General features: G+C 41.8%; 2 protein-coding genes across 5 annotated transcripts; one reads left to right on the forward strand and one right to left on the reverse strand.

Annotated features, from left to right (window-relative positions):
* Nucleotides 1-3,624: 3,624 nt before the first annotated feature.
* LOC139406821 (class E basic helix-loop-helix protein 41-like) lies at nucleotides 3,625-7,751 on the reverse strand. Of its 4 annotated transcripts, none has more exons than XR_011634031.1 (6): nucleotides 7,483-7,751; nucleotides 7,308-7,371; nucleotides 7,030-7,137; nucleotides 6,806-6,917; nucleotides 4,057-6,595; nucleotides 3,625-3,871 (listed from the first exon to the last, which is right to left on the reverse strand). XR_011634031.1 is itself a non-coding variant. In XM_071149885.1 (5 exons), exons 1-5 carry the CDS (start codon nucleotides 7,542-7,544, stop codon nucleotides 5,643-5,645), a joined length of 1,299 nt encoding a protein of 432 aa, XP_071005986.1. In that variant the 5' UTR covers nucleotides 7,545-7,751; the 3' UTR covers nucleotides 3,625-5,642. The 4 variants fall into 4 exon arrangements, 1 of the variants encoding a protein (XP_071005986.1); XR_011634030.1 differs by having other exon boundaries at nucleotides 3,625-3,988; XR_011634029.1 differs by having other exon boundaries at nucleotides 3,625-3,866; nucleotides 4,044-6,595.
* Nucleotides 7,752-12,417: 4,666 nt separating this feature from the next.
* On the forward strand, nucleotides 12,418-26,346 carry LOC139406926 (sarcospan-like). The gene is made up of 4 exons (XM_071150093.1): nucleotides 12,418-12,500; nucleotides 12,623-13,287; nucleotides 19,933-20,019; nucleotides 23,847-26,346. The coding sequence occupies exons 2-4, from the start codon at nucleotides 13,027-13,029 to the stop codon at nucleotides 24,204-24,206; spliced, it is 708 nt and encodes a 235-aa protein (XP_071006194.1). The 5' UTR covers nucleotides 12,418-12,500; nucleotides 12,623-13,026; the 3' UTR covers nucleotides 24,207-26,346.
* The last annotated feature ends 160 nt before the right edge of the window (nucleotides 26,347-26,506 follow it).

Here is a 26,506-nt window from a genome sequence, read left to right on the forward strand (position 1 = left end):
CTAAACTATTAGCGGTCATGAAAACACTTCAGGCAACAAGGTTAAGTCAGACACATTTCTCATTTTAAACTCATGTCTGGTTTATGAAGAGTTTTACCTTGAATTGTATTATAGAAGTCAGTGGAGGGGGGTTGAGTTGCATTTTTATTTATTTTTATTTAACCTTTATTGTAGGCAAAGTCAGTTAAGAACAAATTCTTATTTAAAATGACGGCCTACACCGGCCAAACCCTAACCCAGACGACGCTGGGCCAATTGTGAGCTGCCATATGGGACTCCCAATCATGGCCAGTTGTGATACAGCTTGGAATCGAACCAGGGTCTGTAGTGACACCTCCAGCACTGAGATACAGAGCTCGTAGTTAAATATTCCAATCTGCAACAATACTTTCTATCTGACTAAATCTTTACACAGTTGTAACCAGAATTCAGGACACTGGTGAAAGTATCTAATAGGCTAAAAGATAAGGAGGGTAACTAGTATGTATATCAAGTCAACTTATTCTAACCCTTACGAAAAAAGATTGCAGTCAGAGTGCAGTATAACTGCAGTATGCTGCAAATACTGTGACCAAAATAAGTAATTTTGCAGTGATTTGATTCCCTTACAGAAAAATATTTCAGTTTTGAAACTGCAGTAAAAGTGTAGTAACTACAGTCGACTGTGGTATTTTGGACACAGTAATTGCAGAATAACTGCAGTGTACTGCAGCTGAACTGCAGTTATACAGCACTCTAATTGCAGTTGCACTGCAAAATTACTGCAGTAAAAAAACTGTTATTTTGGAAGCAGTTTGCAGCATACTGCAGTTATACTGCACTCTAACTATAACTGCAGTGTACTGCAGTTATACTGCACTCTGACTGCAATCTTTTTTCGTAAGGGTAAGAATAAGTTGACTTGATATACATACTAGTTACCCTCCTTATCTTTTAGCCTATTAGATACTTTCACCAGTGTCCTGAATTCTGGTTACAACTGTGTAAAGATTTAGTCAGATAGAAAGTATTGTGCTTCGCCAGTGAGGGTGGAAATGTTGCAGTTGGGAATATTTAACTACTAGACTGCTTATCCATTACTATGCAGAGCATTACTGAGACAGGGAACCCCCAAGGCTGTGTCTGTCCTTCACTGACCTTGACTAAAACAGAAGTAAGAAGAGACTGGAAATCAGCTTATTGCTCTCTGATTCAAATAGCTGACACACCTTTGACTTATCAACTAGTCTTACAAATCAGACAATAGTTTTTGAAATATTACCTAACAATCCAAACGGAGAAATACAAATGTCATGTTAAAAACTAGAGATCAAATCGAATTTTATTTGTCACATACATGTGTTTAGCAATGTTATTGCAGGTGTAGCGAAATGCATGTGATTTTAATGTAAGAAAAAACATGTAATACTGCACAGTTTCCTAAGACTTTGAAGCACGGCAGCCCTATCCGTCTGCACCATTTTCCAAGGTATCAACCACCTCTGTTTGGTCGATACCAAAAATGTACAATAGTGACAATTGGTAACATTTGCAGTGATGGCTGTGTTCAGAAATAACAGCCTAACAAGAAGTCAAGGTATTCAACTAATTGTGACAACATAGACCTACGGTACTGGGGGGTGGTCTTTGTCATTAGGCCTACTCAAAGGTGTTATTAGGAACAGAAGCCCTTTGGTCCTTTTCACTGGAGTTGACTTTGCCAAACAGCACAAAAGTAGTGAAAAAAACGTGGTTGTTTTGCACCCGCCAGCGCAGTCAGTGTGTGTGTAAGTGTAAACACACTTCATCATTCTCTTATCACATCCCAATGGGCACACACTGGTTGAATCAACGTTGTTGTCCACATCATTTCAATGATGGAATAGACGTTGAATTGACATCTGTGCCCAGTGGGATGACATTAGCTCTAAGCCTTAGCTTACTATACATTCCACAGCTGGCTTGATGTCAGCTGATTAGAGAGCTAGTAACAATACAGATCAACCTGAGGACTTAACAGTATCAGGGTGTACAGTATGACTTGGTGTTCACACCACTTGTTGTTGGAGATCCAATTAAATGTGGATGCTACTGTGATAATGGATGTAGAAGTTTTCAGAAACATCTTCTATTCTTATTTACAATAAAAAGTGACTTAAAAATGACAGAATGTATTATTCCCCATTCAGTTAGGCTAAACATAATTTTAAACACAACCAAAACAAACTGCAAATGTATCCAACAAGTTTGTAAAGTCAAAAGCTTGATGTGGTCATTGAATGCCAGGAATATGGGACCAAATACTAAACTTTTGACTACTTTAATACACTATAAGTGAATGTGTCAATGTTACGTAGATCATTGTAAAGTTTGTGATCATCTCTAGCGTGTCTTCTATCAATGAAAGCATATGTTATAGCTACACTACATGACCAAAAGTATGTGGACGCCTGCTCGTCGAACATCTCATTCCAAAACCATGGGCATTAATATGGAGTTATTATAACAGTCTCCACTCTTCTGGGAAGACTTTCCACTAGATGTTGGAACACTGCTGCTGGGACTTCCATTCAGCCACAAGAGCATTAGTGAAGTCGGCACTGATGTTGGGCGATTAGGCCTGACTCGCAGTTGGCCTTCCAATTCATCCCAAAGGAGTTCGATGGGGTTGAGGTCAGGGCTCTGTGCAGGCCAGTCAAGTTCTTCCACACCGATCTCGACAAACCATTTCTGTATGGACCTCGCTTTGTGCACGGATGCATTGTCATGCTGAAACAGGAAAGGGCCTTCCTCAAATCGTTGCCACAGATTTGGAAGCACAGAATCGCCTAGAATGTCACTGTATGCTTTAGTGTTAAGATATCCCTTCACTGTAACTAAGGGGACTAGCCCAAACCATGAAAAACAGCCCCAGACCATTATTCTTCCGCCACCAAACTCCTGGCATCCGCCAAACACAGATTTGTCGATCAGACTTCCAGATGGTGAAGCGTGATTCATCACTCTAGAGAATGCGTTTCCACTGCTCCAGAGTCCAATGATGGCGAGCTTTACACCACTCCAGCCGACACTTGGCATTGCTTATGGTGATCTTAGGCTTTTATGCGGCTGCTTGGCCATGGAAACCCATTTCAGACGAACAGTTATTGTGCTGACATTGCTTCCTGATGCAGTTTGGAACTCTGTGAGTGTTGCAACTGAGGACAGAATATTTTTTACATGCTACGCGCTTCAGTACTCATTGGTCCCATTCTGTGAGCTTGTGTGGCCTACCACTTCGCGGCTGGTCCGTTGTTGCGCCTAGATGTTTCCACTTTACAATATCAGCACTTACAGTTGACCGGGGCAGCTCTAGCAGGGCAGAAATTTGACGAACTGACTTGTTGGAAAGGTGGCATCCTATGAGGTGCCACGTTGCAAGTCACTGAGCTCCTCAGTAAGGCCATTCTACTGCCAATGTTTGTCTATAGAGATTGCATGGCTGTGCTCTTGATTTTATACACCTGTCAGCAACGGGTGTGGCTGAAATAGCCGAATCCACACATTTGAAGGGGTCTCCACAGACTTTTGTATATGTAGTGTGTCGATGAAGCAAACTATCCATTTTGTGGTAAAAAATAAATAAATAACAATAAGACATCCAAATGGTTTTTGGTCTGATATTTATTTTACAACTTGTCAGCAATAATTTAGAACACCATATGTGTAAAGCATTAACGAAATGTGCAACAGTTGCTCGGTTAAATATTTTTGGACATTGACATCAGACATATATTCCATAGTATATTCACAAAAGTATTTACACACACGTGCCACTTTTGAAGACAGTTTAAACTCTCCAACCCTGTTCCTGGAGAGCCACCATCCAGTAGGTTTTTGCTCCAACCCTAATCTAGTGTACCTGATTCTAATAATGAGCGGGTTGATAGGCCGAATCAGGTCAATTAAAACTGGGGTTGGAGCGAAAACCTACAGGAGAGTAGCTCTTCAGGAATAGGGTTGGAGAGCCCTGGTTTAAAACATAGTGGATTTGAGGCAAGAGCTGATGGTGGCTCTCCAGGAACAGGGTTGGAGAGCCCTGGTTTAAAACATAGTGGATTAGAGGCAAGAGCTGATGAACATAAGCTAAAAATAAGCAATACTGGGTATGCAAATTATATGTAGTTACTCACACAAGGAACTCATAACACACAATAAACACCACATCTGCAGGAATGAATCTCTTTTAAAAGGACATTTATCAGAACTATCGGTCCCCGACCAAAGTTACCTCTCCATCTACATACACCTATCCTGTATGTGTTTGTGTTAGAATGTGATACTACAGCTACTTCTTAATTCTGAGGCTGAGTATCAGTTGTATCATGTAGCTGTATAAGTACAATAAGACTTATTACCCAAAAACGAGCTATGATTAGTGGCTTATAAGGTCTGCACAAAATCACTAAAAAGCTTCAATATCTGTAGTAGCCTAGTATCTGGTTCTTCAAACACATTGACAGTCTGTACAGTCTGGAGTAACATGTCTGCCCTCTAGTTTAGTGATTTTCTAAAAATAGATACAGTGATAGACTAGAATAGTTGGAAAGTGAGTGTTGGGAGGGAACAGTGGGGGATTTTCCAAAGGCAGAAACAAGTGCACTTTATCTCTCAATTAGTAAAGAACTACACGTTAATCCTATACATACAAACTTCCAGAGCTAAGAAATACACAGGTAGTTACATTCAATATCAAAGTTCTATAAGGTGCTATATCATACCTAGTATAATTTTGCTGGAGGTAGCCGACAGGTCCCGCGGTGTCTCATTATGTGTGCAGAGATGCCAACCAATCAGGGACATAATTGTCAATTGTCATAAAACCAGCATCTTCCAATGAAGTGCTTCTTTTCAATATGCCAAATATCAGCAGTCAGAAAAACTTATTTGAGGAGGTGATTGAAAATTCCAGAAGACTAAATAGACAAATCAAAACGTGTTGGCATGGATAGGGAGTTACATAATACGTAGTCATGTATCCAGTTAGTTAGTAATTTGTGTGTGTATGGGGGGGGTCAATTTAGTTCATATGTACAAGGAAATGGATCAAAACACATCTATCACCATTAGTCATACTGTAGTCAGTCAGCAATGTTGATTCTAACCTTGGTAGAGGTCATTTGCAACTCCATACATCCAATGTGACTAGTATCTGATTGGGGATCTGAGGACAATACTGCGCATAGAAGCAGATTGTTTATCTTGATGTTTTGGCACTGATATTGCCAGTTTTAAAGGTTGTGTCAATGGAAAAACTGACTCCAGCTCAATATACCCTAGGACTGTAGTAATAACAGATGTGTGCATGTTGTTAGTGTCAATCATTGTCGATTATCATTCAGATTACTCTTGCATTAAGTGCAAAAGGCACACACTGTCACAACTTCCCCCTGCCTGGCCAAAATAAAGGAGAAATTCAACTGTGAAACTTGTCTCGAAACTCCTACTATCAATGACAATCATTTAAAATATGAAAATAAGGTAAAAACAGACAGCTATCAGAAAATCCTAAACAAAATAATATGCAGAATGTAGATCCAATTAGGATATAGGCTACACAGGTAAATTAGACCGTTTTTACAAGAAATAAAATCTAATGTTATCTTCATTATGTACAGTCATTTTCATTGTCTGGGGAGTCGTTCCCTAATACCATCATCATCATCATCATCATCATCATCATCATCATCATCATCATCATCATCATCATCATCATAATCAGGGTTGTCCTCCCTCTCCTCAGGTGAGCCCGGCTCCACGTTTGACATGTCACTGTCGTCAGAGAGAGAGCGCTTGGAGTGCTCGAATCCAGAGCTCTTCTCTGTCGACATACCGGAGAAAGCACCTGCGGCAGCCGCTGCAGTTGCCGAAGCATGTGAGTTAAGGCTGGGGTATAACCATGGAAACGGGGCAGAGAGAGCTGCTGCTGCCGCAGCAGGGTACACAAACTTCTCTAGGTTACTTTTGTCGAATAGCGGCATGTAGGTCGCTGCTGCAGAGGGATTGATGAAGTAAAAAGGCATGCAAAATGGAGTCTGCTGTCCCACGCCAGTTATTCCCATCAAAGAGTTCATAAAGGCCATATCAGGTCTGGTGGTCGTGTCTGCGCCCGTCATACCGTTTCCAGTCCAGTTCATCTTCGTTTTTTTGGCTGCGCGTTCATCCCCGAACTCCTGCTTTATCTTCACTGCTTTGCTACGGTCACATCCTTTATTCCCATCGGTCTTTTCCGCCTCACCCCCGTATCCACTGTCTGTGTCTGTGTCATTCTCGTTAAGCTCCCCGTGGCTCCTCTGTATGACCGATACGCGGTCATGTCCAGCTTGGATTTCAGCTTTCTGGCCATCGCGCTCCAGCACGTCTCCGGCAGGTTGCTGGGAATGGAGTAGTGGCGCACTGGGCTGAAATTGCGCAGATACTTTGTGCAAGTGGTTGATGAGCTGCGCGCACCGCTGCTCGCGCGTATTCCAGTTCTCGAACTTGTTGAGGTACTGCAGGACCTCTTTGGCACATGCTTGGAATCCGGAGTGGAACGCATCCAAATCAGCGTGAACGGACGTCTTCATCGATCGATCCCCTGAAAAAGATAGAAACGACACAATTTACAGTACATTATTTAATCGTAATCAACTGTGAGAACACAACCAATAGGCCTATCGAATTTGAGTTAGGCTACAATAACTTTTACGCATAGCCTATCCAAGCCCAACTCTAAACCCAAAGTAGTCTATGTAGAGAAACCTAAAAGTCAAACATTGAAGTCACTGGAGGTTATGTAACAATTTACCATTCTGCAAAGCAATAATCTTCTGGTGTTGTTGCTCAGTGACTGCAGTCAAAGCGTTTAAATGCTTCAAAGTTAACTCGAGAACAACCGCTTTCTCCAAATGCCCGAGCGTCTGAAAGGGAAAAACATGATATCCAATTACTCAACAATCATTTAACGAAACAGTAAAATAAAAACACACATTATTAGGCTATACATCATCCTTCATAATTGCAAAAGCTTACCGTCAATTTGAGATGTTCGGGTAACAAATCCTTCAGCTGTCCGATACATTCATTGATTCTGTCTCTCCTCTTCTTCTCTATCAATCGGTGTGGTAACTTGTACGCGTCCTGGGAACAATAAAATAGATATATTCGATTAGGACCACAGAAACGAATGACAGTGTTAGATTCATTCTACATCAAGTGCCACATAGTCAAGACAGTTGTGTTATCCTACAATGACTTGTTAGCTATCAGACATTGTATTGAGATGCAAACAAGACAAAATGAGCGCATACCTTGCCATCTTCGCGCTTCAGTCCTCTTTTCGATTTACACATGTAGAGTGAGGAGTATTCCAACCTGAAATAAAGAAAGAGGGCAGGATAGTCACATAGTTATAAAGGTACCAAGGGTGATCATCTAATAGTTTATGGACAGAGCCCATACTGTCCTAAAAAATGAAATTATTACCCTAAAAAATGTTCATGATCAGTAAATTGTCTGTCTTGCAGACGCGGTATTCTTTCATCCATAACTTGTCGGTAGGCTATTCCACTTTGTCTTTACAATGTTTGTTATTCCAAAACCAGCAGACAGAGAAGGTTTGGGAAGATGTTACACGGCGACTATTCTCGATAGTGCTGCGCTTTAGAATGCTGTCTATTTTCCTCAACTGCCACTTTGCGAGCAGTTTGTGCGAGAGTGCACAGCGCACGCGCGTCTCGAGTCGGAACAGCTCCAACTCACGTGTAAACTGCACCAGCACAACGTCCGGTAATTAAGACCTTTGCAAGACCCGGTCTGGTAGGCTACGTCACAGCCCGTTTCTATGGCAATGCAAAATAAGACATATCTATTAATGTATGGTATTCTATTGGAGTTAAAAGTCATAGTCAAACGACTGAAATAATTGTTTATTATATCATGTCCTTTCTACCGGTGCACATCCTCATCCAATTGAGCTCTGCTTTGACCATGTACGTGAATGCGACGCGCACACGGGACTGTGTTTTCGCGTGCGTGCGTGCAAGGAGAGTGTGCATAGGGCGCTCACGCACACACACACATCCGGGGGGCGAGGTAGGCTGCTCATCCCTTCTCGCGCTGAGTCTCTCAGCCCGCCAGCCGCCCTGAGGTGTGTTTTCAGTAACCATGGCACTGTCTGAGTAGGCTACACAAAAACGTGCGCAGCAGTTCCTTATTCAACCGTGTTGACATCTTCCAATGAACAAATTCGTAACAATGTATGCAATCGTGTCATTGTGCCATGCATAATGCATTACAATTAGGCTACATTATTGTTGAGCACACGAAGTTAATGTGAACGTGGCCCATGTGAGAAGAGAAACAATTATATGTGTTAATTTATGCATGCTTGGCTATTGAAACATGTTTTACTAAGTGACATGCCGTTTTTATTAAGATCCAATATTGATACTTTGGAGATCATTAGAAGAAATAAACTTGCACTATTATAAATATGTAATAAATATGTTATGTTGTTAGTAATACATAGGCAAATAGTGTAGCCTACTGCCAAGACGTGACACTAACTTAAAACAGGTTTCACCATACAACCAAGCAGCTTCAGTATACTTACACTGGCCATGTAATATTATACCATGTAACACCTAGCTATAGAGACATTTAAAGGGATACTTCACCCAAATGACGTATTGGTTTCCTTACCCTGTAAATAGTCTATGGACAAGGTATGACAGTAATCCATGCTTTGGTTTAGTGTTCCTGACACTGTTTCCAGATGCTAACATTTTAGCATTTGTGGCACAAATCCCATTCAAGTCATTTTTTTAGGCATCAAATCTAAATCATCCGAAAGTATCTAAACTGTATTGTGAAGCTCACCAAAGTAATTTATGGATGATTTGAACATGATGCGCGAAAAATGCCAATATCGCTCCCATGACTTGAATGGGATTTGTGCCACAATTGAATGCTAAAACGTTAACATTTGGAAACAGTGCCAGCCACTGCCAGGGAAACTAAACCAAAACATGGATTGCTATCACACAGAACGCATAAAGGGTAAGGAAACCAGTGTAATTGTGTAATTTGGGTGAACAATCTCTTTAATATAAACTTGTGCCCCCTCTGGTGTTGGCATGCTTTAGCCAACAACTGGCAGATAGCCTACAGTGCAGGAAGGATAGCGTACATTATTAAATAATTATGGACAAAAGAAAATAGCAAGATTATTTTTATTTGTCAATCGGCAGCCAAGCATCGATCATAATGTCTCTCACGATATTTATTGGAAAGGAGCATCAATCACCGCGTGCACTTTCACCACCTTGTGATGTTCATACATTTATGTTATCTGTAGCCAAATATACTGCATGCTTTCCCGAGTCATAGTGGAAAGACCACGCAACATAGCAACATATCATTGATGCTGCCGTTGACAGTGGTAAACCCAAAGCAACACCCAGGGCTTATTGCTATTAGCCCATACAAACACCTGCATAACATATTCACAACATGGAACAACAGATACTTTTTTGACTTTTTAGACATTTTGTTACGTTACAACCTTCATCTAAAATAGTTTTTTTTAATCCTCATAAATTTACACACAATACCCCATGATGACAAAGCAAAAACACGTTTTTATACATTTGAGCAAATTTATATTAAAAAACTAAAACAAAAATACCTTATATACATAAGTATTCAGACCCTTTGCTATGAGACTCCAAGTTGAGCTCATGTGCATCCTGTTTCCATTGATCATCATTGAGATGTTTCTACAACTTGATTGGAGTCCACCTGTGGTAAATTCAATTGATTGGACATGATTTGGAAAGGAACACACCTGTCTATATAAGGTCCCACAGTTGACAGTGCATGCAGAGCAAAAAGATCGTGTCGAGGCACAGATCTGGGGAAGGGTACCAAAACATTTCTGCAGCATTAAAGTTCCCAAAGAACACAGTGGCCTCCATCATTCTTTTATGGAAGAAGTTTGGAACCACCAAGACTCTTCCTAGAGCTGACCGCCTGGCCAAACTGAGCAATCAGGGGAGAAGGGCCTTGGGGTCAGGGAGGTTACCAAGAACCCAACGGTCACCCTTTTTATGTTTTATTTAAAAATGAATATATTGATATAAGTATATATATATATATATTTTTAAAACTTTTTAATGATATCTAATTGCTAGTTACAGTCTTGTCCCATCGCTGCAACTCCTGTACGGACTCGGGAGAGGCAAAGATCGAGAGCCGTGCGTCCTCTGAAACACGACCCTGCCAAGCCGCACTGCTTCTTGATGCACTGCTCGCATAACCCGGATGCCAGCCGCACCAATGTGTCGGCGGAAACACCATACAGCTGGTGACCGAAGTCAGCGTGCATGCGCCCAGCCCGACACAAGGAGTCGCTAGAGCGCGATGGGACAAGGACATCCCAGCCAGCCAAACCCTCCCCTAACCCGGACGACGCTGGGCCAGTGTGCACCGCCTCATGGGTCTCCCGGTCGCGGCTGGATGCGATACAGCCTAGGACCACTGTGCCACTCAGGAGGATGGTCACTCTGAAAGAGCTCCTGAGTTCTTCTGTTGAGATGGGAGAACCTTCCAGAAGGACAACCATCTCTGCAGCACTGCACCAATCAGGCCTTTATGGTTGAGTGAACAGACAGAAGCCACTCCTCAGTAAAAGGCACATGACAGCCCACTTGGAGTTTGCCAAAGGGAATTTAAAGGATTCTCAGAACATTAGAAACAATATTCTCTGGTCTGAATGCTTGGCCTGAATGACAAGCATCACATCTGGAGGAAACCTGGCACCATCCCTAAGATGAAGCTTGGTGGTGGCAGCATCATGCTGTGGGGATTTTTTTCAATGGCAGGGACTAGGAGACGAGGGAAAGGATCGAGGGAAAGATGAACGGAGCAAAGTACAGAGAGATCCTTGATGAAAACCTGCTCCAGAGTGATCAGGACCACAGACTGGGGAGAAGGTTCACGACCCTAAGTACACAGCCAAGACAACGCAGGAGTGGCTTCGGGACAAGTCTCTGAATGTCCTTGAGTGGCCCAGCCAGAGCCCGGACTTGAACCCGATCGAACATCTGTGGAGATACCTGAAAATAGCTGTGCAGCGACGGTCCACATCCAACCTGACAGAGCTTGAGAGGATATGCAGAGAAGAATGGGGGAAACTCCCCAAATACAGGTGTGCCAAGCCTGTAGCGTCATACCCAAGAAGACTCAAGGTTGTATTTGCTGCCAAAGGTGCTTCAACAAAGTGCTGAGTAAAGGGTCGGAATACTTGTGTAAATGTTTATTTAAGTTTTTTACATTTTGAACAGATTTGCAAAAATCTATACAAACCTGTTTTTGTTTTGTCAATATGGGGTATTGTATGTAGATTGATGAGGGGAAAACATGATTTAATTAATTTTATAATAAGGCTGTAATGTAACAAAATGTGGAAAAAGTGAAGGGGTCTGAATACTTTTCAAATGCAGTGTATACTTCCATTCATTTTTTCAACTGGTACCAGGGGACCTTCAGATGAATCTTGTGAGGCCTGTGGGAATCCTAGAACAAAACAACTGACATATAGGAGAGTCTCACCTTTCCACAGAGGGGTCATATTAGTGTGTAGCCCAAACTGTGTGGACGCTACAGACAGAATTTGGCAGATCGGCTGAACTGACTTTCAGACGAGTCCCAAGACGCTTGTGGGGGTTGTAGTGCAAATCTGAGAACACCATTGTGTTCGTGAGAGTCCTCTTTCCACAAACCATTCAAATGGTTTTGTGAGACCGATTTTCAGGATGTCTCATGGTCCGACAAACACTGCTCTAGCTCTGTCACCTTTTACCGCAGATGCGGAAGGGCGACTTAGGCTAATGCGGTGGATTGGGACACATCCAATGCAAACTGATATCTCTAGTTTAAACTGACCGATTTTCATGGGAATTTCTTTATTATGCCAATTAGATGCGTAACTACTGAATTCCCAGCTAAGAAACACCTGGTTGTCAGGAAGTTATGTGCTAGCTGTGTATTAACTTTCTGGGTTAGGTAACCAACATCTTTGGGCCATAAGAGTTTTCCTTAACCATGTGACCTGACCAGATAAAAATGCTGGATTCCATAGGGTATAATCCCAATAGTTTTTCCTGGTCAAGTCACATGACGTCTTGGAAAATCTTCTGGCCCTGGTTTCTCTGAAACCATATAATAATATGTAATAACTTATTCCATTAGTTTGGGATAGCTATTTAATAAAATACCCCCAAATTCCTTATATACCCTAGAGGCTGAACTGCAATTGGACCAATTAATCCATTTTTTGATCATTTTAATAGAGGATCAGAGCTATAGTAATGCCCTCACATGTCTCCCGATCACATTACTTCGTCCACTAAATCATGTGACTTTGGCTTCCAGCACTTGGCCGTACTGTGCGTGTAATGGTGTAGACAACAGTGATCCAACCACTCTCATTCGAGAATGACGTGGGTGACGACCTCTGTGCCAATCTTCCTTTAACCCATAGACCCAACTGCCACTGAACTTGATTTTTTATTTCATATTAAAACAAGCTTCCTTCATTTTCTATGTTATTGTCTGTTCACAGGGGTGCTTCTGATCGTGTGTTGGAGTCCCCCCTTGTGTCTTCTCTGCCCCCCCCCCCCTTCCTCCTCTTCTTTTACTCCACAGTGTGCTGCTGCTCTGCTATATGTGGCGCCCGGAGCCGCTCCAGGAATCTGCCCTAAATGTTTTCCATATTAGTTCAGAGCCTTCTCTGGTTCCAAATAGCCTAGCAGCCGAGCTGGGCTAATACTGAGAGGAACCCTGAGCAGAGAGGGGAAGGGAACGGGGGGCGTGGCAGGGAGCAGGGTAGCACACTGACAGACAGCACAACGGTAAGACACTGACAAAGAAACGGGAAAGAAAAGAGTGAGAAAAGAGAAAGAGAAAACAACCTCCCAAGGAGCTGAAGAATACGCGCTAGTCTCATCTCAAGGCAGAAGGTGAAGAATGGGAGAAGGAAAGAAGGGATCTGGAGGAGGGGAGAAGAGCGGAGGAGCGCCCCCCATCCAGGAGAAGAAAGGGGGGAAAGCAGAGGAGGGAGGCCCAGCGCCCGAGGATGCCCACAAGTGCTGTGGCTGTCGCTTCCCCCTGCTCATTGCCCTGCTGCAGCTGCTGCTGGGGGTGGCCATCACAGCCGTGGCCTTCCTCATGGTCACCATCAGCCCCTCGCTCCTGGCCAGGGAGACACCACACTGGGCCGGCATCATTGTAAGCATGGACCCGTCTCGTCTTTCTGTATGCATGGACACTTAATATGGCCTTGTGCCACTGTTGTAGCTGCATGGGCCTTTGCCTTAACTGACTTAGGTCCTTATGTCCATCTTCAACTCACCTCACTACGTGACTGCATGGATCCTCGTCCTCATTGTCTAACAACCCAATGCAGCCTTGTGTATTTACAGGCATGCACACTCAACATGGCCATTATTGTTGTCCTGATACTCTACCTACCGTGTATCCCATGCACTTAACCTACAATGCACACTGGGTTGTACTGCCTCATCTCCCAGAATGTAGCAGAATGGTCCTATCTTCATTGCATGCATGGCCTAAGGATCTGTATAAACACATACAGTATGTACAGTTGAAGTCGGAAGTTTACATACACTTAGGTTGGAGACATTAAAACTAGTTTTTCAACCACTCCACAAATTTCTTGTTTACAAACTATAGTTTTGGCAAGTCGGTTAGGACATCTACTTTGTGCATGACACAAGTCAATTTTCCAATAATTGTTTACAGACAGATTATTTCACTTATAACTCACTGTATCTCAATTCTAGTGGATCAGAAGTTCACATACACTAAGTTGACTGTGCCTTTAAACAGCTTGGAATATTCCAGAAAATGATGTCATGGCTTTAGAAACTTCTGATTGGCTAATTTACATGATTTGAGTCAATTGGAGGTGTACATGTGGATTTATTTCAAGGCCTATCTTCAAACTCAGTGCCTCTTTGCTTGACGTTATGGGAAAATCAAAAGAAATCAGCCAAGACATCTGAAAAAAAATTGTGGACCTCCACAAGTCTGGTTCATCATTGGGAGCAATTTCCAAATGCCTCAAGGTACCACGTTCATCTGTACAAACAATAGTACGCAAGTATAAACACCATGGGATCACGCAGCCGTCATACCGCTCAGGAAGGAGACGTGTTCTGTCTCCTAGAGATGAACGTACTTTGGTGCGAAAAGTGCAAATCAATTCCAGAACAACAGCAAATGACCAGGTACAAAGTATCTATATCCACAGTAAAACAAGTCCTATATCGACATAACCTGAAAGGCCGCTCAGCAAGGAAGAAGCCACTGCTCTAAAACCGCCATAAAAAAAGCCAGACTACGGTTTGCAACTGCACATGGGGATAAAGATCATACTTTTTGGAGAAATGTCCTCTGGTCTGATGAAACAAAAATAGAACTGTTTGGCCATAATGCCCATCGTTATGTTATGTTTGGAGGAAAAAGGGGGAGGCTTGCAGGCCAAAGAACACCATCCCACAAGTGAAGCACGGGGGTGGCAGCATCATGTTGTGGGGGTGCTTTACTGCAGTAGGGACTGGTGCACTTCACAAAATAGATGGCTTCATGAGAAAGGAAAATGATGTGGATATATTGAAGCAACATGTCAAGACATCAGTCAGGAAGTTAAAGCTTGGTCACAAATGGGTCTTCCAAATGGACAATGACCCCAAGCATGGGGACAAATATGGTACTTTTTGGAGAAATATCCTCTGGTCTGATGAAACAAAAATGGGAACTGTTTGGCCATAATGACCTTCGTTATGTTTGGAGGAAAAAGGGGGGGCTTGCAAGCGAAAGAACACCATCTCAACCGTGAAGCACGGGGGTGACAGCATCATGTTGTGGGGGTGCTTTGCTGCACGAGGAACTATATTGAACTATATTGAAGCAACATGTCAAGATATCAGTCAGGAAGTTAAAGCTTGGTTGCAAATGGGTCTTCCAAATGGACAATAACCCCAAGCATACTTCCAAAGTTGTGGCAAATGGCTTAAGGACAACAAAGTCAAGGTATTGGAGTGGCCATCACAAAGCCCTGACCTCAATCCTATAGAAAATGTGTGGGCAGAACTGATAAAGCTTGTGTGAGCAAGGAGGCCTACAAACCTGACTCAGTTACACCAGCACTGTCAGGAGGAATGGGCCAAAATTCACCCAACTTATTGTGGTAAGCTTGTGGAAGGCTACCCGAAACGTTTGATCCAAGTTAAACAATTTAAATGCAATGCTACCAAATACTAATTGAGTGCATGTAAACTTCTGGCCCACTGGGAATGTGATGAAATAAATAAAAGCTGAAATAAATCATTCTCTCTACTATCATTCTGACATTTCACATTCTTAAAATAAAGTGGTGATCCTAACTGACCTAAGACCAGGAATCTTTACTAGGATTAAATGTCAGGAAAAACTGAGTTTAAATGTATTTCGCTAAGGTGTATGTAAACTTCCGACTTCAACTATGGCATGGCCACACAGACGTTTGTCCTCCTCATCACCATCTTGTCTCCTCATTGCCATCTTTGTCTCAACACAAAGATACCTCTTCAATTTGTACGCCATGCGTCCTTCTACTCAGACTTTGTCCCTACTGTATGTCCTCCTTGCCCTCACTGCATCTACACATACCTACTTATCAGCCGAGTCTTATCTCTCTATTCACACATTATCTTACATTAGTTACATCTAAACTCAAAATAAGGGTTGTTTATCATTCTTTACAGCCTTTTCTATAGCTGTTTCAACTTGTGTTTTAATGGGAAAGTTCCCCGCCTCCTATGACTCAGAGATAAACATGCCACATGGATAGGATGACTCATAGTCATTTACTAGTGCCATGTGGTTTTACATAGGGAATGATTTCAGATGTACTCCTTATTCAATATGGAGCATAGTGTGCCGTGCAGTGACATGCAGTGGCTGTAGTTTTCCATATACCGTTATTTTATTTCTGGCCAGGCAAAACAATAACTAATGATACCATAAATAACAATTATGATCCAGTTTCAGGTTAAAAGTTGCCTTGTTTTCCTAATGGATGACCCACGTGAACCTCCCTCAGTCTCGTCCAACAAATTGGGTGACATTCTAAATGTCAACATGTTGACTGCTACCAATTAGCTTGATGTTATTTTCACATTGGCTCCCTCACTCTCTTACTGTTGATTAGATCGATCTGTAGAAAGAGTTTCTAGGTCATTCTACCACTTCGGTGCCTTTTAAGGAGTGTAACTTGGTCAAAAGAAACGTTTGATTTCAACTTTCTGTCAAAGTTGACATTCATAAAAACACGTTTTCCATTAAATAAAAAAATGAAAAGGATAGTAAGTGCATATTAATTGCCAAATAAAGTAACAGGGTTGACCTACAAGGTTTATGATTTCTTCTTAAAGCAGCCATAAATCCCATTGTGGCAGGGGGAATGGAAGATTGTTGTGTGCAACAGGGAGTGGCAATTGAATGCAAGCTTCACAATTTTGTATTTATTGATAAAACCTTTCCAGACTGTCTAGCGATTGATAACAGGATTGACGTGTTTTGCTCAACCCACTCAGTTTTCCACCACAAAACACCAGAAAATGGCCAAAAAGAGTTGGAACAGCTCACGCTATTATTCTATGATTTGACAATTAGATGTTCAATGTTTCTTTTGAAATAAATATTTAAAAACAAATAGTTTCACCCAATTAAGACGAGAGTTCACGTAGCAGGGTTGACCTTAAAATGAGGGACAGACATAATCACTAATCACATTAAAGAAATATTAATCCTCAGAAATTAATTTGTTAAAGCAACAAAATGACTAGGGATTTACAATGATGGGGAAACTTTTGCAATTAAGTGGGTAAAAACCTTCCGAGAAGTGACAGAGGGTTGACAGAGGGACATGTCAAAATGCTGAATTTGAGCACTTTAGCAAGCATTTATTCATATTAAAAATCTGATTTATCGAATTCTCGGTGTGGTCTTCATTTGAAATGTCAATATTGGTGCACAATTTCTACTTAAAATATCAAAGGGACGCAAATAGCACTCATTTCGTGGAAGACCCTTCTATAAGTTTCGAAACTGTAGTCAAGGCAACTGTAGTCATGGCAAGACAACAACAACTCTAGAATGCCAGTCAGAGCTGCCGGCAGTAGCCTCTTACCCTGATCGTTTAGTTTGCTAATGTCTACAGATAAATAAAAGCAAATAATACTGAAAAACAACTGAAGGTAGCACTTTACTTTACATTGCCCTTATACCCTACTGTTATTACTGTTATTACTGTATGAGAACCAATGTTGTAAAAATGCAATATTTCCTCAATTGCATCCTGTACAGGTCATAAAACTCAAAAATCATGTCAAACACTACATAGTGCATCTCCTTAGACCCAGATGTCTCTCTTAGTAGTATTTGTTGTGTGATTATTGTGGCATCAGTAGCCTCTGAAACGTTAGAAACCTGCAGACTCGTATAAGACCATACTGGCCCCCTACACAAGCATATGTTGTAGGCTATCCATGCAAGTAAATTACTATACATATTTTTTCCTGTCTTCTCTAAGATAAAGATAAAGATAAAGTGATTATGTAAAAAAATATTAATTGATAAACATTCTGAGCCGGAGCTAAAGGTAGTTTTGTAAGTGTTGCAAAAACACAACATTGGGATTAAAGGGTTGCCAAACTGAGCCATTGGGCCAATAGACTATTAGAGATGGTTCTTCTTCAAAATTCTGTAAATATGGACAACAAAATACTTCAAGAGGTACTTTGATGTCCCCTCTACACATCAAAAGAACAAAAAAACATTTGTTAGTTTTTTTGTGTGTGTAGTATACGAGGTAAGAATACTGCCTTTGACGACCATTCATTTTATGGTAAAGAAGTAAAATAGGAGGTTCTCTCTCTACATTAATCCAGAATGGACAACCAAATATTATTACAGGTAAGTTACAGTGGACGTTCTCCATTTATACAAAACCCACCAAATAGTTGATCCTTTCAAAATATATATGTTTTTGATATCAGTGTTATATGTCAATGCTTTTCATCCATTTTGATGTGATTTTAACAGAATTTCTCTATTTTTTTTATTAACACACATTTTCCTACCATTGAAGACTAATGTTGCATTTTTTTAACAAACTTGAAGTTTAAAAAACGTATTATTTTCATAATCAGAGGCCTATTACAATTACACTATATATACAAAAGTGTCTTCCCCCCTTAAATGAGTGGATTCGGCTATTTCAGCCACACCCGTTGCTGACAGGTATATAAAATCGAGCACACTGCCATGCAATCTCCATAGACACACATTGGCAGTAGAATGGCTTACTGAAGAGCTCAGTAACTTTAAATGTGGCACCATCCTAGGATGCCACCTTTCCAACAAGTCAGTTCATCAAATTACAGCCCTGTTAGAGCTGCCCCAGTCAACTGTAAGTGCTGTTATTGTGAACTGGAAACGTCTAGGAGCAACAAAGGCTCAGCTGCGACATGGTAGACCACACAAGCTCACAGAATGGGAGTGCCGAGTGCTGAAGATCCATACAGAGATGGTTTGTCGAGATCGGTGTGGAAGAACTTTACTGGCCTGCACAGAGCCCTGACCGCAACCCCATCGAACACCTTTGGGATGAATTGGAATGCCGACTGCGAGCCAGGCCTAAAGTCCCCGCAGCAATGTTCCAACATCTAGTGGAAAGCCTTCCCAGAAGAGGCTGTTATAGCAGCAAAGGGGGGACCAACTCCATATTAATGCCCATGATTTTGGAATTAGATGTTTGATGAGCAGGTCAACATCATTTGGTTACGTAGTGTATTTCTGAAGGGTAATAAAAAACATTTTCCTCGTTTGGATCTATACAGGGTTAGTAGTAATATAACTTACATAACACACAGCATTTCCATATAGAATCTATAGGAAGTACAACGATGAACCCTTTAAGCCCCAAGGCTAAAGAGGCCTACTAATGATAACACAGGGGCTTGACTAGGTATGTTCCCATACAGTCTAATCTAGTATTGTTTTTCTAGGCAATGTATGGTAGTGAGCATTTCTTTAACATAATCTTGTAATCCATGTGAGATTCTTCAAATTTGCATTTCTGTAGAGGAAAAAAACTAGTTGTTTTCTCTCAGCTTCCTGTATGCCCTAATTACAGTGTGTACAGATGTCTGCAATCGGAAGCATCTCAGCTCACACAGGGTACATCCATCTCGGGTTCTGTCCTCACGTGACTCACGACCCGGTAACAAACACGGAGGTCACCAAGATCCTTCTAGAGAATTCTGATTCCTGACCGCTTAAGAACCTGGGGAAAACAATTAAGTTAGATGCTGCATGTTAGTCACAAGACTGTAATAGTGTGTTATCGCGAAAAAGGAGGAAAACTACTTCATTTGCCATAGCATTGATAATGTTATCAGATGACAACTTGGACAATATGATGCTAAAAGTGCACCATTTCAATAGCTAACTTGGGATAAACAGCTTGAAGAGGGTTGAAAAAGCCCCTCAGCTGCAAATAAGATAAGAGGTTTGCTTGTATGTGTTGTGTGTGTGTGTGTGTTAGAAAACCATGGCAACACTTGGTATCAGCAGATCAAATCCAGGGATGAGTATCTGTTTATGAGATCCGAATGGATTCAGTTTCCCAATAACACATATGCCATGCAGAAAATAAAAAGCATGCAGGTATAATGCATTATGATGCAGTTATAATGCACCGTAAGACTTTAATGAGCATGCAGGCATACAGGTATATTTTGCAAAGCATTTAAGTCAGAGAATAACCCCCACTAAATCAATTTCCCCTGTGTTCTATTTCTCTAGTTGTGTGTGGTCTCCTTGCTGGGCTTCCTCCTCTACTGCATCACCTACGTACCAGATGAGAGGACCTCCATGCAATTCATCGCCAAAGTGAGACCCAAATGCCCTCTGACATAATTTCCTGTCAAACTGAGCAGAGACCAAGGCAAACTCTCTCTAATGGGACAATTAGTCATGTTTATTCAGGAGAATGCCATTCATTATCAAACACATGCCTGTCTCATTCAAATCAACCAGGTTGTAGTTAGAGTCAGTTAATCTGATTTAGATTAATGTGTAAGGGCCAATATATTACAACACAGAGAACATTGATTGCCACATTGACATACTGTAGGCAGACCTGGGTTCAAGTACTATTTAAAATCTTTAAAATACTTGTTTTAGAATAATTGTACTGCCAGATGGGTGAGGTTTGCACTTTGTGACTGTTCTATTACACTGGACAGAAATATAAATGCAACATGTAACAATTTCAAAGATTTTACTGAGTTACAGTTCATAAAAGGAAATCAGTCAATGAATTAGGCACTAATCTAAGGATTTCACATGACTGGGAATACAGATATGAATCTGTGAGTCTAAGACACCTTAAAAAAAAAGTGGGGCGTGGATCAGAAAACCAGTCAGTATCTGGTGTGACCACCATTTGCCTCATGCAGCGCGACACATCTCCTTCGCATGGAGTTGATCAGACTGTTGACTGAGGCCTGTGGAATGTTGTCCCACTCTTCAATGGCTGTGCGAAGTTGCTGGATATTGGTGGGAATTGGAATACGTTATCGTACACATCGATCCAGAGCATTCCAAACGTGCTCAATGGGTAACATGTCTGGTGAGTGTGTAGGAACATTTTCAGCTTCCAGGAATTGTGTACAGATCCTAGCGACATTGGGGCCGTGCATTATCATGCTAAAACATGAGATGATGGTGGAGGATGAATGACATGACAATGGGTTTTAGGATCTGGTCACGGTATCTCTGTGCATTCACATTGCCATCACTAAATGCAATTGTGTTCGTTGTCCATAGCTTATGCCTGACCATAACCCCAACCCCACCACTACCATTGGGTACTCTGTTCACAAGGTTGACATCAGCAAATCACTCAGCCACACAACCCCATACACACTATCTGCCATTTGTTCGATACAGTGGAAACCGGGATTCATCCGTGAAGAGCACACTTCTCCAGCGTGCCAGTGGCCATCGAAGGTGAGTATTTGCCCACTGAAGTCGGTTAAGACGCTGAACTGCAGTCAGGTCAAGACCCTGGTGAGGAGCTTCCCTGAGACGGTTTCTGACAGTTTCTGACAGTTTGTGCAGAAATTATTTGGTTGTGCAAACCCACAGTATTATCAGTTCCTCGGGTGGCTGGTCTCAGATGATCCTGCAGGTGAAGAAGCCAGATGTGGAGGCCTGGCGTGGTTACACGTGGTCTGCGATTGTGAGGCCGGTTGGACGTACTGCCAAATTCTCTAAAACGATGTTAGAGGCGGCTTATGGTATAGAAATTAACATTCAATTCTCTGGTGGATATTCCTGCAGTCAGCACGCCAATTGCACGCTCCCTCAAAACGAAACATCTGTGGCATTGTTTGACAAAACGGGCCTTTTATTGTCCCCAGCACAAGGTGCACCTGTGTAATGAGCATTCTGTTTAATTAGATTCTTGCTATGTCACACCTGTCAGGTGGATGGATTATCTTGGCAAAGGAGAAATGCTCACTAACAGGGATTTAAATACATTTGTGTTCAAAATTTGAGAGAAAGAAGATTTTTGTGCGTATGGAAAATGTCTGGCATCTTTTATTTCAGCTCATGAAACATGGGACCGACACTTTACATATTGTGTTTATATTTAGGTTCAGTATAGTTCCATTGCAACAGGCAACCTCAATAAAACTCAGATAAAATATTTAAAATACAATTTGAACCCAGGTCTGACTCGGGTTGTATGGTTGCACCTTGAATGTGATACTATTTGTACGGTATAGGGCCATAGAGAGAAATGCAGAGCACAGCATGCCTACTAGCAAGGCCCTGCAGGAGGCCTATGGGTACATGGGCACAGTTATTGGACATGACTTGTCTCATTTAATTGGCCAGACAATGTAGGCAGTTGGAATGTCCAATCAATTAGAGTAGGAATACCACTGTTTGCCCATCGTGACTGAGCTGTGTACAAACACAGTATTTTCCCAGGTGGACTTCCTCCACTCAAAATGATAGTGAAGTAGATATAACGTGAACTGAACAATACATTTTAAAAGTAATACAATCAGTGGTGCAATTGTATGCAACAAAATATTCTCCCTACTTTTCTTTTCTTTATGTCTTCCTAAAGTTCCTAAAGCACACCATAACATCGAGTACAGCGATATATGAAAGGCTTTGTGTTGCTCTTCTTATATGTAATTTATGTACAGCAGTTGGCAGTACAATACATCTCATGACGTTCTCCATATTTCACAGCCATTTACATTTTTTTTAACGCCATGTCAAATCAAGCAAGCATCAAACATTACACAATGCTATAGGCAGCATGTAACGGAGTGTAAATACAGTGCGAATCAGGGCTCTGTTACATAACCTGTGGATTTAGATGAAGGGCTAGTGTTATTTGGATTGTACACTGTAATTACATAAACCACACAAAGACACTCTTGCACATTGTCAAGCTGTATTTTAGACCCTGTTTACTCAATGTGGACATACAGGCACCTGCCAAAATAAAGGAAACACCAACAGTGTCTTAGTAAGGCGTTGGGCCACCAAAGCAGTTTCAATGCGCCTTGGCATAGATTCTACAAGTGTCTGGAACTCTATTGGAGGGATGCGACACCATTCTTCAACAAGATATTACATCATTGGTGTTTTGTTGATGGTGGTGGAAAACGCTACCTCAGGTGCCTCTCCAGAATCTCCCATAAGTGTTCAAATGGGTTGAGATCTGGCGACACACACACACACACTCCTTTGACACCCCTCTTTCAAAGTCCCCGAGATCATTTCTTCTAGCAAAATATGGGCAACTGGGCATTTTTATACATGACCTTAAGCATGCTGGGATGTTAATTGCTTAATTAACTCCGGAACCAGACTTTGTATCCCTCATTTACTCAAGTGTTTCCTTTATTTTGGCAGTTACCTGTACAAAGACAAATTCATAGCATGTGGATAAAGGGACAGTGGGAGGCTGCAGGGGAGTCTCAAAGGAACAATGTCTACTTAATGCAGTCAGTCCTCCTTTTCAACTAGAATGTTTTTTTGTGTGAAAATAACTGAATTCTTTTGAAAATGACGCCGGATGACATCATAGGGGGTGATTTCCTTATCTAAGCTAATTGACTACATTTAGGTTTTCAAATAAGGAAACACTGGTATGGTGCTGCTGTGGTGGACATAATGAATATGAGGTTAAAAAAAACGGTGAAGTTCCCCTTTAAGACAGTCATGCTCTGTCAGGCCGGTAGCCAGGATCTGCAGGTAGGGTATTGGCTGCTTTGAGGGGAGATAATCGTTAGCAGACAGAAACCTATTTGGATTGGAAACTGATATGGCTAGAGAGTAGGCATACCTGGTTCACTATGGCCTGCTAACACTTAAGCCACTTCAATCAGTCATTGAATGTGCTACAGTAAGCTGAGTAAAGACATAGAGCTCCAGTCATCTTAGCCCTAGTGTAGACAACCAGGGTCATGTTCAGGCTCCAACACAGAAAAATATTTGAAATATCGTTGTTATTGGTAGTCTGTCCTCTGTTTCAAATCATTTATATAATTTGGTGCTAAATATGACCCTGCAGTGGTCCTTAAGGATGACCTCCCTCTAAGTATTTGTCCCCCACTATGCTTAGCTATGCTATGATTCACTACACCACAACACACGAGCTCACGTCCTCTCCTCTCCTCCTCCAGCTGCTGTACTTCATCCTGTGCACAGTGGGCCTGGTCCTCTCTGTCCTGGTCATGGCCTTCTCTGGCCACCATTATGCTCAGACCAACGGATTCAGCTGCCTGGAGGTGGGAGATGACTGCGTGTGCACCCTGGACCCCCACGACCCAATCGCCAGGACCTTCACCTACGCGGGAGTCAGCGACTGCGGAGAGGTCACAGGCACTCTGAAGTTGTACTTCCTGCTTCAGATTGCCCTGAACCTGACCCAGGCCCTGGTGTGTGCCCTGGGGGCCTTTGTCATGTGGAAGCACCGCTACCAGGTGTTCTTTGTGGGGCTACAGATAGGCTCACCCTCCTTCCAGCACTGGCAGAAGGTCTGATGGGAAATGTAGAAGAAGAAAAAAAAGAGGCCCATGATGATGCTGATACCACTATTGAGGGTAGAGTAAGCCGGAGAGCAGCCAATCAACATTTCGGCTCATTCTACTTGAATGGACAGAGATGTATTACACGAAACACTTTGGTGTGTGCGTAAGTGTGTGTGTTTTGGTTGTTCTCAATCATATTTACATTTTGGGGTGGTTGACTTCTTCTATAATGGCTTTTCGCACAACTTTTATATACTGTGTGGAGAACTTTATTTGCAGTTGCCAATGCTACGTGAGATACTGTATTTCTAATAGATGAAAATATCCAAAACTACCAAACTGTCAGTTTTGGAATGATCTACCATGATGTTCAATGTATTTTTGTCAGGGATTTCAAAATAATTCAGCAAAAAATCTTTATTATGCCTCTACAATTGAATGTATACACTCTATAATAGTGTTGATTATGTTACAATTAAAGCAAACTTAAGACACTTTTCTCATACTGTGTTCGTAAAAACGATTCTTGCTGCGCAAGTATTCATCTCTATAATCTTCTATCATACTGCTGTTTAGGACAGTGGGGAATGCTATTGTTTTCAACCCCAATCGGCCTTCAACTTGAGATACTCAATGAGAGTGGGCAGCACTGAGCTAGCCTGCAACATCACTTCCTGGAGTAGCTCAAACTGAGCATGTTATCAAAAGACAGCGCAGTAGGAAGATATGCAGAAACTGCTTCTCCAATAAAAATCCCCGATCACATTGTAGGCGATGTCATGGCGAAGTTCATGCACAGAAAGACGTCATCGGGTCTAACGGTGGTCTCGGGCCGAACTGCGCATTTGCAGGCAGTCAATTCAAAAGGGACTCCTTCGATATAATTAAGGAAGAATTTCACTTCTCTCATCAATTTCACAAACCCCGGACAGGTCTGCTTGGTCTGTTTGGCAAGCGTTCGCGGAAGTCACGCCTCTGGGATTAGGAACTGCGATGTTTTGTCTTGAGAATCCCCCCCAAGAGATTCCATTTTAGCAAACTAAAACAGATTTCCCGAGCTTCAAATGCACCGTTGAGTCTTCACATAGGAATAAATGGTGTGACGTCATCTATGGCTTTGTACATTCATATACAGTCAATGGTTTAACTGCATCGGCAGAGGGTGAGGAGCAGGGTGGAACATAAGTGAGGGAATTATGCTCTCTTATGCTCTCTTTTTGCAATTGCATATTTAGCACTTGACTTTGATTATGATGGACTATCACACAAACAGTGGTACATATTTTGTAATACAGTAATACAGTATTTTGGGGAAAAAGAGGCTACTCATTTCATCTTTCCTTTCAGCCAATAGATGTGTCTGTAGCATTTGGGACTGTTGACATAATGCCATCATTGTATGAATCAGGGAAAACCCCTGACTGAATACAGCAGTACAGAATGGTGTGTTATTGCATTTACTAACCACTCAGAGTGGAGACATACTGGTGCTGAGAGGAGGCATGTGGAGGCTATCAACAATACCAGTGGCCTCCAGTCATGACTCAAGCAGCCAGGCAAAACCAAAACTGCTGCAACCGCTGGGGGAGGGCTGGGCTGGGGAGGGGTAGGTGAAGGGGTACTCAGACAGACAACTGAACTGTGCCACCCCAAGAGGGAAACTAAGTTTATATGGCTCATTTAGCTGGATAGTGTCCCTCCAATAGTGAAGACGTTAAATCAGTTGTTTAAAGGTTTGGTGTACGTTGTCTTATGCTAAATGAATTTAGGTGGATTGTAAATCACATTTAGGGTGCTGGTACTGGACAGCATTTGCCAATGACACATCTAGAGACAAGAGCAACATGAAAAACAGAAGCAGAAAATATGAGAATTTGCGCTAATGAGTGGTGGGTGGTAACATGGTAATTACTGTGCATTAGAGATACTATAGCCGAGTCTTTGTACATAATACACAAAGAGAAGTGTTTGAGAATAGCAAAATCTGTGTTATCTTCAATAGACACCTTATTACTGGTGCTTGAGCATTTTGCGTCATTTACATGTACATTAGAGAAAGAACTACTGCCGATGTCCATGTATATTTTCTAAGCCTTTTAGCATGGTCTCATGTTTACTATTAATAAATGGTGTTGACTTTTAAGTCCTTAAATAGCAGTTGTATTATTTGTGTTGCATGCAATTCTACCTCAACTATTCTTAACCCCCTTAACTCAGATTAAGTGAGAAAGTTAGAGGGCCTGGGCCGTGTTCATTAGGCACCAAACGGAAGAAAACAGGGACTACCTAGTTATGTCCAATAAGAACAGCTT

Source organism: Oncorhynchus clarkii, chromosome 1 (genome assembly GCF_045791955.1).
Source record: "Oncorhynchus clarkii lewisi isolate Uvic-CL-2024 chromosome 1, UVic_Ocla_1.0, whole genome shotgun sequence".
NCBI classification, from domain to species: Eukaryota; Metazoa; Chordata; class Actinopteri; order Salmoniformes; family Salmonidae; genus Oncorhynchus; species Oncorhynchus clarkii.

What these genes read in the sequence shown, in the direction of transcription:
- LOC139406821 (XM_071149885.1), bottom strand. Translation starts at nt 7,544, where the DNA reads ATGGATGAAAGAATACCGCGTCTGCAAGACAGACAATTTACTGATCAT. An exon ending in TGAAGCGCGAAGATGGCAAG is followed by an intron (nt 7,138 to 7,307) that starts GTATGCGCTCAT and finishes TATTGTTCCCAG; the next exon opens with GACGCGTACAAGTTACCACA. An exon ending in GATTATTGCTTTGCAGAATG is followed by an intron (nt 6,596 to 6,805) that starts GTAAATTGTTAC and finishes TATCTTTTTCAG; the next exon opens with GGGATCGATCGATGAAGACG.
- LOC139406926 (XM_071150093.1), top strand. Translation starts at nt 13,027, where the DNA reads ATGGGAGAAGGAAAGAAGGGATCTGGAGGAGGGGAGAAGAGCGGAGGA. An exon ending in CACACTGGGCCGGCATCATT is followed by an intron (nt 13,288 to 19,932) that starts GTAAGCATGGAC and finishes CTATTTCTCTAG; the next exon opens with TTGTGTGTGGTCTCCTTGCT. An exon ending in CCATGCAATTCATCGCCAAA is followed by an intron (nt 20,020 to 23,846) that starts GTGAGACCCAAA and finishes CTCCTCCTCCAG; the next exon opens with CTGCTGTACTTCATCCTGTG.